Source organism: Hemiscyllium ocellatum, chromosome 5, assembly GCF_020745735.1.
Source record: "Hemiscyllium ocellatum isolate sHemOce1 chromosome 5, sHemOce1.pat.X.cur, whole genome shotgun sequence".
Lineage (NCBI taxonomy): Eukaryota > Metazoa > Chordata > Chondrichthyes > Orectolobiformes > Hemiscylliidae > Hemiscyllium > Hemiscyllium ocellatum.
The window spans coordinates 24,488,428-24,507,519 of record NC_083405.1 but is presented as its reverse complement, the minus strand read 5'-3'; the positions used below and the strand labels follow the sequence as shown (position 1 = coordinate 24,507,519).

Below are 19,092 nucleotides of genomic sequence, written 5' to 3'. Positions count from 1 at the left end.
TTGAGCCAACCGTGGTGGTCAAAGGCTCTTAAAAGTGATAGCTGTGTCATTGATGATGTAAAAAAAAAGCTGAGGCAAGGAAGCAAAAAAAGAGTCTGGGGTGTTGTAGTCTAAAATTGTGTCAAACAACCACACAACTGCTTTGCCAGTATACAGTTAACACCAAGAAAATCTTCCTCTTGTCTCCAATTGTCTTGAAGAAGGCAGAATTGTAAAGTTCAGAGCTGGGTGGCAACATTCAGTTCTGTCCAGCAGTAAGGGCAGGGGCTTATTGCAAAGAATTTGAAGAGTCATTCAGGACAGTTTGAGGGTCACTAAACAGCAAGTCCAGTATTAAAGGCAGTAAGTAGAAGAAGCAGACAGCTGAGACTTTGTGTTTGGAATTGTTAGTGCTAATGAGGAAGTTCCAGGAGTTAGGAGTTAATGTGCTGCTGAATGTTCGCATAATGACTTAGAAAATGTCCTGGAAGTTATGAGGGCTCGGGCGAAGTTGTGTGCCACTAATAGTTCAGCGCAGCTGAGAGTGGAGATTGAAAACGTTACGTGCAATATTTGCTTGATGCAGCTGAGCAATATTAGAGCTTCAAGAAAACTTTCTGGATTGGATAGAGTTGGCAAAACTAACTTTTGATGAAAGGCAGGATTTGTATCTGCAAATAAATATTGCTGTGAAACTTTTGGAGTTCAGATGTACAGAAACCAAGGGAAGAAATGTGATCAACCAGTGAATGAGTAGCAAAATAGTTCCAAGTTAGGATGTTGAAGGGGAACTTGCAGGTGGTGGTGTTCCCATTTATCTGCTGCTCCTGTCTTTTTAGGTGACAGAGGTTTTGGGTTTGGAAGGTGCTGTCGAAAGAGATTTGGTGAGTTGCTGCAATGCATTTTATAGTAGGTACATATTGCGTTACGCTGCCTTGGTGATGAAGGAAGTGAATGCTGAAGGTAGTGTATAAGGAGCAGACTGCTTTGTCTTGAATGGTGATAAGCTTCTTGGGAGTTGTTCGAACAGCACGTATCCAGGTAATGTGAATTGCAAATTGTATGACTGGAAGATTTGAGTTATAAGGAGAGGCTGGATAGGCTGGGACTTTTTTCCATGGAGTGTAGGTTACTGAGGGGTGACCTTATAGAGTTTATAAGGGGTCGTAGAAAAGTTGAATTTTGCAGGTGTTTTTCCCAGGGGAGTCCAAAACTAGAGACCATAAGTTTAAGATGAAGGGGAAAAGACTTAAAAGAGATCTGAGGGGCAACTTTTTCACACAGAGGGTCATGCACATATTTAATGAACTGCCAGAGGAAGTGGTAGAGGTGGGTACAATTACAACATTTAAGAAACATTTTACAGCAACATGGATGGGAAAGATTTGGAGGGACTTACGCCAAATGCAGGCAAATGGGACTAGTTTGGTTTAGGACTAATATGGCTTGTTTCCATGCTATATGACCTTATTACTTATGTCTCTATTACTCTATTTTCTTAGTGAGTCATTTGAATCTCACACAATGTCTATTTTTAAAAAAATAAATTACTGGTCCCTGGGCAGAATGTCACATAGTTGTTGGTCTGGTCCTCGATCATAGCAAGTTAACTGGAAGGAAACGCGAGAAGTTTATCTGAAGAACAAACATTGTTGCATGATATTTAAAACAGTATTTTAATGTGTTTTTATTTTCTGAGGAGCTTTCATAAGTTTAACAAATCATTCTGTAGATTACTATGTCCAGGAAGTTAGTCCTTCAGCAAGATTGTATTTCTGTCTCAGCGACATGGTGTGTAAGTAGAGGAGTAAAAATGAAACAAGGAATACTAAGCAAATATCCTGTCTAATAGTACAGCAGACAGCTAAATGAGAATGATATTGAGCCTTGAATCTTGGATTGACAATTAAAACATTGTATTTTGCCTTTCATCTTGAACGATACCTAATATCCAATATGCAGGTTTTTAAAATGTTGAAGACTAGTCCTAAGTATTCATGTGTACTCTAAGGAATGAAAATCAACACCACAATTAATGTGAAAAAATCAGCTCAGCAGCCGTATAGCATAGAAAACGACAAAAAAAGTTATTTTAGTACATGCAAAGTATCTAGAGAAGTATAAAGGTAGGCAAAGGGCATTTTGAATATAAATTTGATAAATGAAGAAAAGAGTAATCACCTTGAAAATGATAACAGATTTATAATGTGATAGAATTTTTGTAAAATGTTCCATCTTTATGGCCACGACAATGGATGATAAGTCCTGGATCACCTATAGACAGGTTGAAGCAGGGTTGTTATGGTCATGGTCATTATTAGACTTATAATTCCAGACATTTATTGTGCTATGGCAGATTTTGAACTAGAATACCCAGAATATTACCTGCAACTGGGTTTATTAGTCCAGCAACAATATCATCATGCCATGTTCCCCCACCACTAGTGTGATGGACTGCTTGCCTGTGACCATCAAGTCTTCCCCAGGGCCTCCAATGGTTTTCTTTGATAGAAAGCCTATCAATATACAACTGGTCTGAGCTTCCCTGCAGTCTCAAAGGGTTTTGATATTGCCTTGTTGTAGCTAAACCGACCCATCATGTTGACATGGCAAGTGGAGTCACATTGAAAATTTCGATGATCAGCCAATTTTCTCCAGCAGCTTTAAGAGATTACATTTGCTCACACAATTAAATTGATGAAGTCAGTATATACCGGCCTCCCTTGCACATAACATTTGTCTTATAGTGACTGAGAAGAACATGCCAGTCTTAAATCTTCCAGCTCTGAAGTTACACTGTGATTTTGGTGGATGCATTCAGTTAGGATCTGCAGCCTGATAAGAGTAACATGGATAAATAAATAAGAGATACCTCAAGAGGTGTTACAATCAATGTGGTCACCCTTGTTCTTGTATAAGTCAGAATCTTTGCATCATGTATAACCTGGGGCAATGTGTAACCACACCCCTTCCTGCAAGAGACAGAGATTTCCTCTGTTTGATGCAATGAAATGACATGGCATCAGTCAGTTTTAGTTATAGCACCTTTAGTTTTGCTTATTATTGACAAGCTGCAAATTATCTATCAAACTGTTGCACGTGATTCTGATAATTCAGCTTGCCATTTGATCTTTGTTTTAATTTTCTTTTTTTCCTGGTGTGAGGTATCCTGTCCACATGTTCAATGGTGAGTCCAAAATCCAGCATCCTTTGGAGCAGATGGACTATGGTGGGTTAGCACTGATGACTCAGAGGCTGTAAAACATGAGCTGGCTGACCATGGGTATACTGGTCCCTTCAACAATGGGAGACGGCTTGTATCATCCATTCTTTTCACCAATAAAGTTGGGACACAATACGTGTAACTACTGTCCTCTTTGTTAATGCCCTGCACTGAAATCAGAGCATTCTCCAAGATAGAAGTCTGGGTATAATTTACAGGGACCCAGAGCTTTCCAAATGCAGTCCTGCTCTCAGTCTCTCCAGCTGTGTCCAAAGGAATGTACCACACTATATTTGGTATTGGCTTAGTTGCAGGAGGTGTTGGGAAGTTTACATATTTAGACATCAGTCTGTCTTTGGCCTCCACTCCAGAACCTTTTGTCAGTTTTAGTCTCTGAGCCTTAAACTCTCCTGAGGTATCTCCAAGACAGTGGAGCCAATCTCCTTTGCTGGGAGTTTGGTTTGTGAGTGCCACAGCTTGTCCAAATGCTTTTGGGCCTGCTCTTGTGGCTGGGATTTTGTCAGCAGTGTGCTGTTCCTGATTTCATAATTGGAGCTGTGAAACAATTCTTTTTTCTCTCTTTCTGCTGTTTGCAGTGCGATTATAACAAAAAGTTTAAGTGTCAACAGTGTGTCAAAGTGCCTGCCTTGAATCTTGCTAGTGCCTTACCTATAAGGCTCTGGTGATGCAAGGGGTAGTGTCCCGACACAAACAGAATCCCGTCCAAACCCAGACCCCACCCTATTCCCATATTTACCTAAAGTCTGCGCATCACTAGACACTGCAGACGATTTAGCATGGCCACATAACTTGTACATCTTTGGGCTGTGAGAGGAAGCCGAGCAACTCATGCAGACATGGGGAGAATGTGTAAATTCCACACAGTCGCCAAAGGTGGGCATCAAACCTGGGTCTCTGGGACTGTGAGGTGGCAGTGTTAACCACTGAGCCACCATGCCACTCTCTTCCTTCTGAAGTTTCAGGAATATGCTGAATAGTGGTACTTTATCATTGTATATAAATGCACCCTGAATTCTAATGTAAGAATTTACAAATCTGTATATTTTAGAAGTTAGCAGTTCTGTTTCTTTCTCAGTAACTGGTAATGAGGGTGTCCATTTGCAGAACAATGAACTATCACTTTTTTTGTAAAGATACTGTTTGAAATTGAGGGAGGTGTTTAGTTATATCGAGAGACTTGCAATTTTGTTATTCTTTTGTACTATCATTGGCGGTTTATGTAGGAGTTGTATTAGAATGAGAACAGGTGTCAAAACAGTGAGAAAGGTATAATTATGCACTTTGTGAAGAAGGAGTAATGTAAAAAAAAACTTGCTGGTTTTGTAACTGGAAAACTGCTTCTATTGCAGCAAAAGCTAAAAGAGGAAAAAGAAGCTAAACGGGCTCAGTTGGATGGTAAACATGATTATATTTTGGAAGTTGTGGCCGCATGCCTTGGCCTGGAGAAAACTGAGGTGGAAGATGCCATTCTGGAAGGTTCCCAGGTAAACCTTTTTTTGACTTATAAAAACAAAATCTAACAAGAGGAATAATGATCAAGACCGCCGTCTCACAGGTTCAATACGGTTTCAGAAGTTTGACACTGTTTCACTGCAGCCAGTGTTTCAAAGTGTTTTATTCATCACCAATGCAAGAAACAAACCCAAATAGTATATCACCTATCTCGGCTAAGATAATACCATACACTGTGTTCAGAATGAGAGAGAAAAGGTCCAACAGTCAGATGTCTGACCAATATTGACCACATTCCTATTCGCTAGCAACTCTCTAGAAAAGAGGAATTCAATTTTTTAGGCTATATTTCGTGTCAATCACTAACGGGAGAAAATGAGAAGCAATCAGGAGAGGTCAGGTGCAAATGGGAGCTGACAGTGGTCTTCAGTGCAACAGTTGCATTGGCAGGTAAGACATGAGGAGCAGTTGGTTAGGTTGTAAGCCAGTCAGGCTATACTCCATTGAACTAAGCTTGCAAAGTAGGTAGAGTCATCAAAGTTCTGACCCATAATAACATTAGATTACTTACAGTGTGGAAACAGGCCCTTCGGCCCAACAAGTCCACACCGACCCGCCGAAGCGCAACCCACCCATTCCCCTACATATACCCCTTTTACCTAACACTACTGGCAATTTAGCATGGCCAATTCACCTGACCTGCACATTTTTGGACTGTGGGAGGAAACCGGAGCACCCGAAGGAAACCCACACAGACACGGGGAGGATGTGCAAACTCCACACAGTCAGTCGCAAACTCACTTATAGAAATTATGCTTCAGCCAAAATACCTCCACTGAGGTATATTTTGGTTATACAGAGAGTTGCAGTAACCCAAAAATAGCTGTCTAAAAAATTGATATTGTTGAAAAACCAAATATGTTTTTCTGTGTGGGCACTGCTCAGCAGTTACAATGTTTAGATGATTTACTCTGTCTGATTCTATTTTGCCACATACATCTCAATTACCAACTTTCAGGAACTGAGTATGGGGATTAATGATGTGGCTTGTTGTTATAACACTATAATTTGGTCTTTTTTATTCCATGACTTGAATTTTCTGTTCTGGAATTAAAGCACAGCTGTGGTCATCTTAGATGTGTCACTTCCATCAGATGGGTTTACGGGAGTAATCCAGAGTTCAGAATACACGGGGGTGGCAGGTGAAATCACCTGTGCAAGTGGCAAGTTACTCAAGAAAAGTGGTCACTGCCATGATTCAATCAAAATAATGGAATAGAATGGAGAGACTTTGAAAGGAGCTGCCATTCTAGTAACAGGCTTCTTCTCCCCAGCATTTTGCTGCTGATAGGCTCACTCACTAGTGCGGGAGGGAAGCTGCCTGTGAAAACATCGAAATGATGAACAGAACTGGGAAGGTGGAATGGGTCAAAGGTGAGCAGTCATTATTAAGCCGACAGGCTGAGGCTGAAAGTGAGTTAGCCTAAAGGACATGGACATAATGGGGCAGCAAGAGTCGCTCAGGCAGGACAAAAAGTAGATGACTAGATAAGAGGGAGTGGTGAAGAAAAACAACTGACTACGAAAGGAGATGGAGGGAAACTGCCGTGGGGAGGCTATCAACAAAGAAATACGTAACTAATTGCGATCTGGGAAAACTTGAGTTCATAGATAATGAATTCTATGTAATTCAATGTACAATTCTGCTCTCCCCGTTATTGGAATGATACCATTAAGCTGGAGAGGGTTCAGAAGAGATTTACCAGGATGTTGCCGGCAATCGAGAGTTTCAGGTTTTAAGGAGAGGCTGGATAGGCAGGGATTTTATTCACTGGATTGTAGGAAGTTGAAGAGTGACCTTATTGAGGTTTATAAAATTATGAGGGGTATAGATATGGTGAAGATAGATAAGGAGGTGTCTTTTCACCAGGGTGGGTGATTTCAATACAAGGGGGCTTATTTTTAAGGGGATTGGAGAACGATTTATAAAAGACATGGGAGCAGTGTTTTTACACAGATTGTGTTTCATGTGTGGAATGAACTTCATCTGTGGAAGTGATGGATGGAGGTACAGTTACAATATTTAAAAGACTTTTAGATAAGTACATGAATAGGAAATATTTGGAGGGATATGGACCAAGCACAGGCAGATGGACTAGTTTAGTTTGGGATTATGGTCAGTTGAACCGAAAGGTCTGTTTCTGTGCTATATGACTCAATGACTCTATGTACTTTTATGAAATTGGTGTCAGTTATTGAAAACAAAATTTTTGTTGTTAATTTATAGCTTGTGTGTTGTGCTTAATTTAAATGCAATGCTGTTTGGGAAATTTAAGATTATCTTATATTTTGTGGCTTTAAGTTCATGGCAGTTTGATAATTATTAAGGATATTGATGAATTCTGCTTCTGAAAATCAAAATCACCGATTTGTGTCAATGGAAGTATAGAAATTAATATTGGTACCTGACCACATCTCGCTTAATGAAGTAGTTAATGAGAATGGAAAAGTAGTCCCTGAAACTTGGAAAGCAGCCCTCAAGGAATGTTAAGATGAGGTCTTGGTGGGGAAGAAAATATATATATTTTGACCCTGGAGTGATCAGCAGCTTGTCAACTTATTTTGGTTGCAAGCTTATTGAAAGGCAAATTAAACACTGAATAACATATGGGTGACAGTGTCATTCTTGCTGACACCTTCTGGTTTTGAATGTTCTAGGATCATATTTTTCTTTAATTTATTCATGGGATGTGGGTGTTTCTAGCTAGACCAGCATTTGTTGTCCAATGCTGATTACCAGCAGTCAGTTAAGAGTTAACCATGTCTGGAGTCACATGTAGCTCAGACCAGGTATGGATGACAGATTTCCTTCTCCAAAGGACAGTGATGAACTGGGTGGGTTTGCTTTGCAACAATAAACTATTTCAAGTTTTTTCTTGACTGAATTCGAATTTCAGCATCTGCCAGGGTGGCCCCAGAACATTATCCATTAGAAAAAAAATGGACTGTGTCATGCAAAATGAAAGTTTTCTAGGTCAGTGTGGTATGTTGGATAGAGGTTGCATTGGCTGGACAATAACAAAGGGAACATTAAAAGGAACAAGTCCATGTGGCTGCAGATGTCTTTGTGGCTGTGAGAGGCATCAAGTTCAGTTCCTCCTCAGAGGAGATCTCCTGCTTTTCCACCTCATTCTTGCACAAGACACCCCCATTCAACTCCGTGCTGCTTTTGCCAAGTCCTGGAATTACTTCCTGAACAGCACCTGCACCGCACAAACCGCAGTGGTTCAAAAGGCACCTCACCAGCACCTTTTCAAGGACAATAGGATTGGGCAATAAATGCTGGTCTAGTCAGTGGCATTTACATTCTGTGAATAAATATAAAACAAAAAAAAACTCTGTCTGGGGTACGCTACATTGCACTAACTGACTGAGCCTAGAAATCTGGATCCCATATAAAGGAGCTCTATGGTGTGCTCTACAGTGGCTCCATGTGAAGGCATATGCAGCATCTGCCTCTCCCCTTTGTTCATGTGTGGTTTCCTGATAGGCAGCATGAGCCAGACTTTGAGGAAATAGCCCTCATCACTGACTGACCATCCCTTTATACATGGAGTGAGGGGCCCGTTGAAAAATTTGGCACCTTTGAGTTCTTGAACGTAGGTGTCATGACAGCTGTTTGGTTAATATGTCATTCTGCTTGCCAAATTTATGTTGTGACAAACAACAATAAACTTGATCACAGAGTGGATACCTTTCACAACATTCAACCTGACTACTGAAAGCACCAGTTTTGCAATATACCATTGTTCATAAACTGCAGTCGCAGTCTTCCAAGCACATAGTGAGAAAGCAAATGCTTGCAAATGGGCTCTCACCACCTGCTGACGATATATCGCCTAACTATCTCAGGGACTGGAATATCCCATCTTTTATACCTGTTGTTCAGCTTTACTTGTAAAAACTTATTTTTGTCCATCTTGTATCAACAGTAAGATGAAAGAATACCATAATACTTATAACTGGTACTAGGGGAAAGTGTTGAAAGAGTTCAGTGATGAACTAATCAAAGTTGTTATGTCCTCGACCACTTTTATTTCTTGCTATAGCCTCACCATAATGAAAATGTATGATTTAAGACGTTATCCAACATCCAGGAAAATTCAACCTCCAGCATGGTCTTTGCCCTGATTTTGAATGCCAGACATATATTCTATGATTTTTGCTCTAAATTTCATTGTAGATTTCATACCTGGATTTTCATACACTCCATGCAGGTGTCAGGACCTGATTCTGTGGTTCCCACATCATTCCTAGTGTTCCTCATTTGCACCAGTGTGGGCTGATTTGGGTTGTGAGTATGCATCATTCACTTCTGATCCGACTGACTCCACTGCATGGATAGGTACATCCTAGTCCTCTGCAATTTTCATTGTTGTGTACAGGCCCCTTAACAGTAATGAAATTCTAGAGCAGGGTATCAAGGAAGAAATAATAGGAGCTTGTTAAAAGGGTACAGCGATTATCATAGATTTTAATCTACACCTACATATAGATGAAAAAAACAGCTGGGAAAAGATAGTTTCAATGAGGAATTCATTGAATGTTTTGGGATAGTTTCTTCGACCAGCATCCTGTGGCACCAACCAGAGACCAAGCTATATTAGACTTGACTTTGTTCAACAAGATAGGATTAATGACTAACCTCATAATGAAAGCACTCCTGGATAGCAGTGATCTTAATATGATTGAATTTTACATATAGTTTAAAGGAGAAAATTGTGTGTCCAAGACCATTACTTTTGAGTTTAAAAAGTGCAGTTATGAGCGCATGAAAGCAGAGCTATGAAAAGTGAATTAATTGACAATGGAAATTAGGGATAGGTCAGTAGAATTGCAGTAGCAAACATTTGAAGAGATATTCCTGAAATTGAAAAATAGATACATTCCATAAAATATGAACAATTCTAAGGGTCAGGCCCACTAGCTGTGGTTAACTAAAAAGTCAAAGACAGGTAGAAGGTCAGAAAATTAGGTAGAATATAAGAAAAGTTGGAAAGAATTCCAAAAGATTAAGAAGCAGGGAAAATTAGAGTATGAGAGAATATTATCCAAAATATAAGACAAATGGGAAAATTGTTGTCAGATATTTAAAGAAGGAAAGAGTTAACCAAGTAAGTGTTGGTCCTATCGAAATGACCCTGGGGCACTAGGAATAGAGCAAAGCAGTTGGCAGGTGATTGAATACAAATTTTGTATTGATCCTCATTAAACAGTTTGTAGGTAACACACCAGAAATAGCTATATATCAGGAATTGAAAGAAGTGGGGATTGCAAGATAATGTCAATCACAGAGAGATAGTTCTGAGTAAATTCCCTCACTGGCTGAGGTTACCCTGATGGACTCTTCTTTTTGACCTTTACCCCCTACCTAAGAAATGGAGACCCTCAAGATAAACCACCACCACTCGTGAGAACAGCCCTATGATGTGGTAAGACTTTGGCAAATTTATTTTTACCTTTACTGAGTAAAGTATTGAAACTGCAAAATGACAAATGCCCGAGTCCTGATGGATTTCATCTGAGGGTCTTATAGGAAGTAGCCAGTGTGATTGTAGGTGTGTTGGTTTTAATATTCCTAAACATTAGATTGAGGGAAAGTTACTTGAAGTTGGAAAATAGCTAATGAAACTTTTATTCAAGAAGGGAGGGAGGCAGAGAATAGGAAACTACAGACCAATTAGCTTAACAACTCACAGAAGAAAAATGTTAGAAGCTATTATTAAAGATGTCATAAAGCAGCATTTGGATAAGTTCAAGGTAATCGGGCAGACCCAACTTGGTTTTGTCAAAGGGAAATAAGTTATGTATGATTTAAACAGGTAATCCAAAATCTGAGAAAATTGAAATTCCAGCATAGTCCAAGGCTATTAGATTTTGGATATTGGATGTGAATTCTATCATTTTCACTTCAGCTTCCATTGTAGATTTGCATGTCTGGATTTTCATGCACTCCATACAGGAGTGAAAGTGGCCATCAGGACAACTTGGTGTCCTACCTTTTGAAGAAGTAACCTGTGCACTGGATAAAGGGGAACCAGTTGATGTATGGTACTTAGGTTTCCAATGGGATTTGATAAAGTGCTATATCAAAGTTATTGTTGAAAATAAAGGCTTGTGATGTTGATTGGCGCAAGCTTGGAGGGGCCGAAGGGCCTGTTCCTGTGCTGTAATTTTCTTTGTTCTTTGAGGGTAACACATTGGCATTGTAGAAGGTTGGTTGAAGAGCAGGAAGCAGAAACTGGGAATAAATAGGTCTTTTTCAAGCAGGCAGGTCTCACAAGTAGTGTGCCACATGAGTCAGTGCTGGGGCTTGAACACCTTACAATTTATATAAATGATATGAAGGAAGGAGTCAAAGGTATGGTAGCTGAATTTCCTGATGGCTCGAAGGTAGGTAGGAAAAGGAATTGTGAAGAAGAAATAATAAGTCTTGAAAATGATATAGATAGATTAAGTGAGTCGGCAAAGATCTGACAAAGAGTATAATGTGGGAGAGTATGGAATTGTCCACTTTAGCAGAAAGATTTTAAAAGAAACATGCATTTAATGCTGAGTGTTTGCTGAGTTCTGAAATGCAGAGAAATCTGTGTGTCCTGGTGCAGTAATTGTGAAAGAGAGCATGCAGGTACAGAAATTAATCAGAAAACAAATAGTTTTATTGCGAGTGAAATTGAATGCAAGAATGGAGAGGTTATGCTTCAGTTTTATAGGGCACAGGTGAGGTTACATCTGGATCACTATGTACAATACTCGTCACTGTACATGCAGAAGGATGATAACACCTTAGAAATAGTTCAGAGAATGTTTACAAGATCAAACCAGGATTACCTACTGCAGAAAGGCAGGCCTGTATCTTATGGAGTTCAGAAGGGTCAGCGGTGCTTTAATTGCAACTTTACAAGGTCCTGATTGTCCCTGACTGGGTGGATGAGGAAAGAATGTTTCTGCTATGTCAATCAGAACTGGAGGACATGCTGCATTTAAGACACAGTTGAGGAAGTATTTTTCTCTGAGAGGTTTGTGAGTTTTTGGAATACCCTTGAAAGGCAATGATGCAGGATCTTAAATGTTTTTAAGGCAGAGGCAGGTAGATTCCTGAATGCCAAGGGGATAAAAGATTATCGGGAGTATGCAGAAATGTACAGTTGAGGTTAAAATCGATCAGCTATGATCTTATTGAGTGGCAGAGTAGGCTTGAAAGGCTGAGTGGCCTACTCTAGTTCCTCACTTGTAAGTTTATGGTGTCAGGCTAGCTTTTCAAAGAGACATGGTTCACGGCATCTTCTCAGTTTTATGAACCATGGTCTGCATGAGGAAACCTTCTGACATGTAAGTGCAAGATGTCTTGCGAATCCCCCCATGCCTAGCAATGTTCTCACATGATCCCATGGAACCTCATGCTCATGGCATCTCAGCTCTTCACTCATCATTATCACCCCTAATACCCTTCAGGTTAAGCTATGCTGCACTCCAAGTACCCCACTTCCTCCTAAGCTCTTTCACTCCTCATGCCAAGTTGTGACCATTCACCCACCCTTTAGCCCTTCATGCCCCCATGTCATTACTATCGTACTTCTATGTTCATTCATAGTAAAAACACTATATAGAACCACCAAGCCCTATAGTGAAACTAGAATGTGTGAAAGAAAGCTTTTTGAGATTAGCTCTCATTCATTGAGATATTTTCAATTTCCTAAGAAACCCTCTTTTACTATAGCCCATTGAAAGTTACAATCATCCAAACCATTTAAACTATCAACAGCTAAAACTGCAAACATGTTCAACTTGTGTAAATAAACATTGTGAAATCCGTGCATAAATTATAGACCTGTCAATCAACATTGTTTTCTGTGGGCTCAGCTCTGTTAACAGTCTAATGGATATCTGAGCTGTTTGCCAAGAATGCATTATGAGCTTGTGACTCAAAAGTTAAATTAATTTCATTTTATGTGTCAGTCAAATGTGCTTGTAATGGACTGAATTACAGCACTGATGCTGCCTACTGCTGAGGACAGTAGATAAACAAACATGGGGTGCTTTCTACAAAATATGGATGGCCTGTTCTGCCAAGGTATTATCTACAGTGCACATTACAAATGTGTCAGCTTTGGCTCAGTAGGTGGCACCTTTACATCAGGCAGAGAGGGATCAAAGTCACATTGCAAAAATTTGAGAGTATAATTTTGGTTGGAATTCAGTGCTATTTTGAAAGTGTAATGCATTGTTGGAGGTGATGTCTTTTGGATGAGCTGTCATCAGTGGCCCCACCTCAAGTAAAAGAAAAATCTCATATAAAAGCTGGGAGTTTTCCCCAGTCTCCTGGGTAAATATTTAACCTTCATTCAATATCACTAAACGATTATCTAGTGATTTGTTTCATTGCTGTTTATAGAATGATCCCCTGTTTGGATTGATTGCCATATTTTCCACAATGCTTTTCAAAATACTCCATTTGGTTGCAAGCACTTCAGAACTTTTGAGGTTGTGAAAAGCTATGCATATTGCAGTTCTTTCTTTGTTACTTGACAAATGTGAAGAGGAATTGCACAATTTGCTGTAGTCAAAATCACTAATAGAATAAATGCTGTTTTCAATTTCCTTAAAGTGCTTTTGGTTTTTGAAATTAATATGACTTCCATTTACTAAAATTACATTTGAGAATATCTAGTTTAGAAAATGTTCCTCCACCTTAATTTACAAGTTACAATTTTTTGCCTCTTTTAATGTTACAGATTGAACGAGTAGATTCATTTTTTGCTGCGGGAGGACTTCCTCATCTCTTGTTTTATTATCAAGAAATAGAGCCAACTGAAACAGGTAACAAAAACAAGTAAAAGATTAAGTGAATTAATCCTATCCCTGACCATTTTAGCTGAGTGATTTAGAGTTAGAAAGCATTTCTGCATACTCTTTCTTTTGTATCACCGATAACAAGGTGCATTATCATAAAAAGCTATCTAAGTGACAATGTTGTTCAGCTGTTGCCTAGCATTGAGTTTTTGGAATGTATTGTTGTATTCAATAAGACATTTGTGACATTGTACAGCTTTCAGATAGCTGAATACAGTTAGAGTACTTATTCAATTCACTGAAAGTGTCTAACATAATGGTTCATATGAATTCTGCATTGTTATCATCTCCATGTGTGAGCTCTTTGCTGAGATACAGTTCCAACTGCATTGGTTGACCCTTGACATTGCGTCTTTAGTGGTTGTTATTTATGACAGTGACATCAGCAGGATATTTGATCATTGGAGGCATCTGTATATTTGAACCCAATTCTGTGTGAACAATGTTTTACTAGTGGGTGGAAACAGCAATATAGGTGTTCAGGACCAGGCCAGACCCCCTCAAGAAGGTAGCCCAGACTTTATCTTTTCTAGTTATTTCAAGCAGGTGTAAAATGGATATTCCAGGATGCAGCTGGTGAAAACCCTTCGGTTTTAAACAAAACAGAATTTATTTGTAGAGTACCGAATGAAACACAAAAGAGAACAGAATACAGAATAACTTAACCTATCCGAAAACCCAACAGACTATCCCAACTTAATGATGCTGTTCCAGATTCCTGCAACAATCCCCAAAAAGACCCCTTGGTTAAAAAAAGGGTAAAATCAAACACATGGTCTTACCGGAGAGAGAGAGAGGGAGATGGCAGAGAGATTCAGCGTGGGACATATTTTTTCCATGTAGTTGCTTCTTTGACCAGCAGCTTCCAACAGCCAGACTGCTTGCTAAAAACAAACTAAACCACACCAGAGAAAAGCTGAGCTGAGAGAACTGGCCACTTCCCCCCCGTTCATTGTACAAGTGTTTTTTAAACACTTAAAAGTTTCTTCAAGTAGGTAAACCCAGACATTTTGGAATCTATGTGTTAACAATCCCTCTGAAAAAAATCCAAGGACAACCTGACTTTATTAAAGGAGCAGCGTCATCACAGAGGTCAGTTTTCCTCTTCCAAAGCCAGAGGTGATGAGGCCACCCACCATGTCCGTGTTGAAAAGAGCTAACTGGAAATAAACAAGGGATCTGTTTATTGCTGCTGAGATAAACTTGTTAAGGTACCGTGAGCTTTTATTTGTTCAGAAAACATGATTGTAGTTGAGTTTTTAGAACAGCTGAGAAGTATTGTTTTCACACAGGTATCAAACATTATTAAACTTTACAACTCCCTGTTATCCTGCTTAGTATTATAACCCTCTCTCTGAAGATCCTGTGGATCGGAAATATGCATCATTTACGTAGTGCAGTGCTTATTGCATTGGGTAGCAACCAGTATGTTAGCAGTTCACATTTCACTTTGGTAAATTGTCAAATTAAATTAGCACCAGAAAACTTAATCTTGATGGTTGCTGGATTGTCGTTGTCAAAATGATACTGACAGCTGTGCTTGTGCACAATCTGGGTTTTCAATAAATAGTTAGATTTTTAAGTTGTTAAAACTATCCTTCTGTTGGAGATTAGATTAGACTTACAGTGTGGAAACAGGCCCTTCGGCCCAACAAGTCCACACTGACCCGCCGAAGCGCAACCCACCCATACCCCTACATTTACCCCTACCTAACACTACGGGCAGTTTAGCATGGCCAATTCACCCTGACCTGCACATCTTTGGAGTGTGGGAGGAAACCGGAGCACCCGGAGGAAACCCACGCAGACACGGGGAGAACGTGCAAACTCCACACAGTCAGTCACCTGAGGCGGGAATTGAACCCAGGTCCCTGGCGCTGTGAGGCAGCAGTGCTAACCACTGTGCCACCGTGCCACCCTGGCACGGAAGGAAATTTGCTGTTACATTGGATAAAATTGGATTCAAATCATTTTCACCCTAACATCTGGTCCTTACCACCGCTAGTTACCTGGCAAGTTACCACGAAATCCTGCTCATGATATTTAACCAGATTTGACGGAATCCAAAAACTTATCACATTTTAAAACTTACTTCATAGAAAATCCTGCCCATGCAGGATAATATAATTGATATTCAGTGCAATGTGAATGATATTTACCTTTGTTGTTACCACAAAATTGTTGATTATAAATTGATTGCCTGTTCCATTTATGTGCTGCTCAATTTTCATTAAGTTCAATTCCAAAATATTTCACTATTTTCCTGCAAATAAATTATTTGAATCAAATAGGTTTTATACATTCTGACTGTTGTGAACTTGATATTTAACATGTAGTTTGTTAAATGTAATATGAATACAACTGGCAGAGCAGGTTATTAATAACGTGAAAATGTTTTTGAAGGGATCAATTTACAATTTCAGTTTTAACTGCTATTCAGGCTTCTGTCATCTGCTGACTCAATTTTAAATAAGTTTATGGTATTGGAGTGCTTCCTCATTGGGAGAAATCACGAAAGAGCCACACAAGTGAAACATATGGTGCTACCTCCATTTCTTCTTCTGAATGAAATTCAACATGGAGGAGCACTGATTCATCAGCCGAGAGAGGGTGATCGGTGGTAATGAGCAGGAAATATCCTTGCTGAGAGGGGCAAATTACTGCAGATGCTGGAATCTGAGCTGAAAACAGAAAAGAAGGTCTTGATCACAGCAGGTCAGGCAGCATCCATGGCGAGAAAGCAAGCAACCTTTTCAAGTCAACATGACTCTTCGTCATAGCACCACTGCTGACTTAACTAACTGACTTAACTGAAGGACATTTATTCTAGAATGGGTCCATGGTGATGAAAGAAAAATTGCCAGTGACCTCACCTTTACCAGCCAACCCATCACTGATGTATCTAACCATGACTCTTTTGGTCAAAGATTGGTCTTCACACTGAGGACAGGCTCCATTATGTTGTGAGGCAATACCATCGTGCTAAATGGGATAGATCTGGAATAGATCTAACAACACAAAACTGACATTTATAAGGTGTTGTGGACCATCAGTTGTAGCAGGATTGTGTTTAGCCACAACTTATAACCTAATGGCTTAATTTCTCTTGTTCTGGCATAGCATTAAGATCAGAGATCAACCTTAGTTTTGTAAAGAATGCTGGCGATCATTCTGTGAGGAACCTAAGGCATGCTTAAAAACGAGGTGCCAACCCAGTGAAACTACACCACATGAAACAGTGAAAGCTGCATGTAATCGAGCAAAGTAATCACACATTAAACTGATCAAATCATAGGTCTTGCCAGTTATGTTTGTAAATGGTAATGGACAATTAAACAACTAACGAGTGGAAGACATTCCACATTATCCTCATCCCCAATGATTGGGGAGCGCAGCATGTCTTAGTATAAGTTGAGAGTCTGGTGCTGGAGAAGCACAGCATGTCAGGCAGCATGCAAGGAGCAGGAGAAACAATGTTTCGGGCGTAAGCCCTTCATCAGAAGGAGCTGATTCCTGATGAAGGGCTTATGCCTGAAATTTTGATTCCTGCTCCTCAGATGCTGCCTGACTTGCTGTGCTTTTCCAGTGCCACATTCTCGACTCTGATCTCCAGCATCTACACACCTCACTTTTTCTATGTCTTAGTGTAAGTCAAAGCTGCGATATTTCTAACTATTTTCAGCCAGAAATGCTGAGTAAGTGATCCATTGCAGCTACCGCATAAGAATCCTTGCATCAGAAATAAGTCTTCAGGCAATTTGAATAGAATGATAGACTTCCAACTACTTCTCCATCAATGTAAATTATATCGTTAGTTTGATACACTTTTTCTGGTATGAAGAAAAGGCTGAATCATTAAATATAAAAGCTATGGGCCCTGACAATATCCTGATTGTAGTGTTGAATACTGGTACTTCAGAACTAGCTATACTTGTCATGAAAAGCTGTTCCATTGCAATTATAACAGTAGGACCCACCCAACAATGTCAAAAGTTGCCCAGATATGCCCTGCCCACAAAAAAAAAGACAAATCCCACCTGGCCAGTGATTGTTTTGTTCATTTATTTTCAAGACCTGAGCAGCATTTAAGCTTGGGCTGACAAGTGACAAGTAACATCTTTCCTACGAAGTGCCATGTGAAGACTCATCTCTAACACAGAGAATCTGACCAACTTTCTTTGACCACTGCAGATTCCAAACAACACCCCTCCACCATAATCATCATTGAGGAGGTTATCATTGACTGGACCAGTCATTGAAGTACTGTGGTTACAAAAGGATGGAATGTTGCAGTGAGTGACTCACCTCCTGACTTACCGCAAAACCTGCCTACAACTGACAAGGCAAAGTCAGGTTTGATGGAATACTCTCCATTTGCCTGGATGAATGCAACTCCAACAACACCAGAGAAGACATTTTTAGAACAAAGCAGCTATTTGATTTTCACCTTATTGACCACGTTAAACATTCATTCTCTCCACTATGAGCACATTGTTGCTGCAGTATATACCATTTTCAAGATCCCTGCAGCAACTTGCTCAGACTCTCCTTACCTCTAACCTCTACCATGTGGAAAGACAAGGTCGGCCAATTCATAAATACACTACCTTCTGCAAGGTGCTCTCCAAGCCGCACACCATCATGACTTGGAATTATATATCCACACCTTCAGTGTGCTGGTGTAGTGGTAATATCACTGGGCTAGTAATTTAGAATCTGGATGAGTGGTGCTGGAAGAGCACAGCAGTTCAGGCAGCATCCAAGGTGCAACGAAATCGACGTTTCGGGCAAAAGCCCTTCGTCCGCTTCCTGATGAAGGGCTTTTGCCCGAAATGTCGATTTCGCTGCACCTTGGATGCTGCCTGAACGCTGTGCTCTTCCAGCACCACTCATCCAGAATCTGGTTTCCAGCATCTGCATTCATTGTTTTTACCTTAGTAATTTAGAATCCGAGCTAATGTTCCAGGGACATGAGTTCAAATCCCTCCTTAATACTGATGTTTAAACACAATGAAAAAGTCTGGAATACAAATGTAGCCTAATGGCAATATGTAACCACTGTTAATTGTTATAGGGGGAAAATCGAATTCATTAATTTCCTTGAGGGAAGGAAATCTGCCTCAGTATATTACTCCAGCCCAATAGCAATGTAGTTGACTCTTAACTGCCCTCTGTGTAAGTAGGGATGGGCTGGTAAAAAGGATTTTAATCCCTGAAGCAAACCTGCTCTGTGGGCTTACCATTGTCGACAGAGATCCTGATGGGAAACCAAACTAAAAGAAACCTGCCAAGCTACCACCTGTTCAAGTTCTCAGAGGTACAGAATAAACTTCTCAAAAACCAGACTATGGTGTATAACTGACATGCAGTTCTGGAACTACTTGATATGCCTAAAGTTCCCAATCCTCTAGTTTACCACTAATTTTCGCCACTTTGTACATCTTAGCTTTTGTTTGGATCCTCCTTGACTGCCTTTGTTAATTCTAGTGGTTCATCTTTCTCAT

The 19,092-nt window shown here is 39.9% G+C and overlaps 1 protein-coding gene across 1 annotated transcript in view; it reads left to right on the top strand.

The window, feature by feature from the left end:
- The first annotated feature begins 4,459 nt into the window (after nucleotides 1-4,459).
- dnah5 (dynein, axonemal, heavy chain 5) overlaps nucleotides 4,460-19,092 on the top strand; it is a 298,393-nt gene continuing 283,760 nt past the window's right edge. Inside the window, exons 1-3 of the mRNA XM_060825297.1 lie at nucleotides 4,460-4,489; nucleotides 4,573-4,707; nucleotides 13,471-13,555. Of these exons, the coding sequence (XP_060681280.1) occupies nucleotides 4,460-4,489; nucleotides 4,573-4,707; nucleotides 13,471-13,555 (250 nt within the window). The remainder of the gene's footprint in view (nucleotides 4,490-4,572; nucleotides 4,708-13,470; nucleotides 13,556-19,092) is intronic.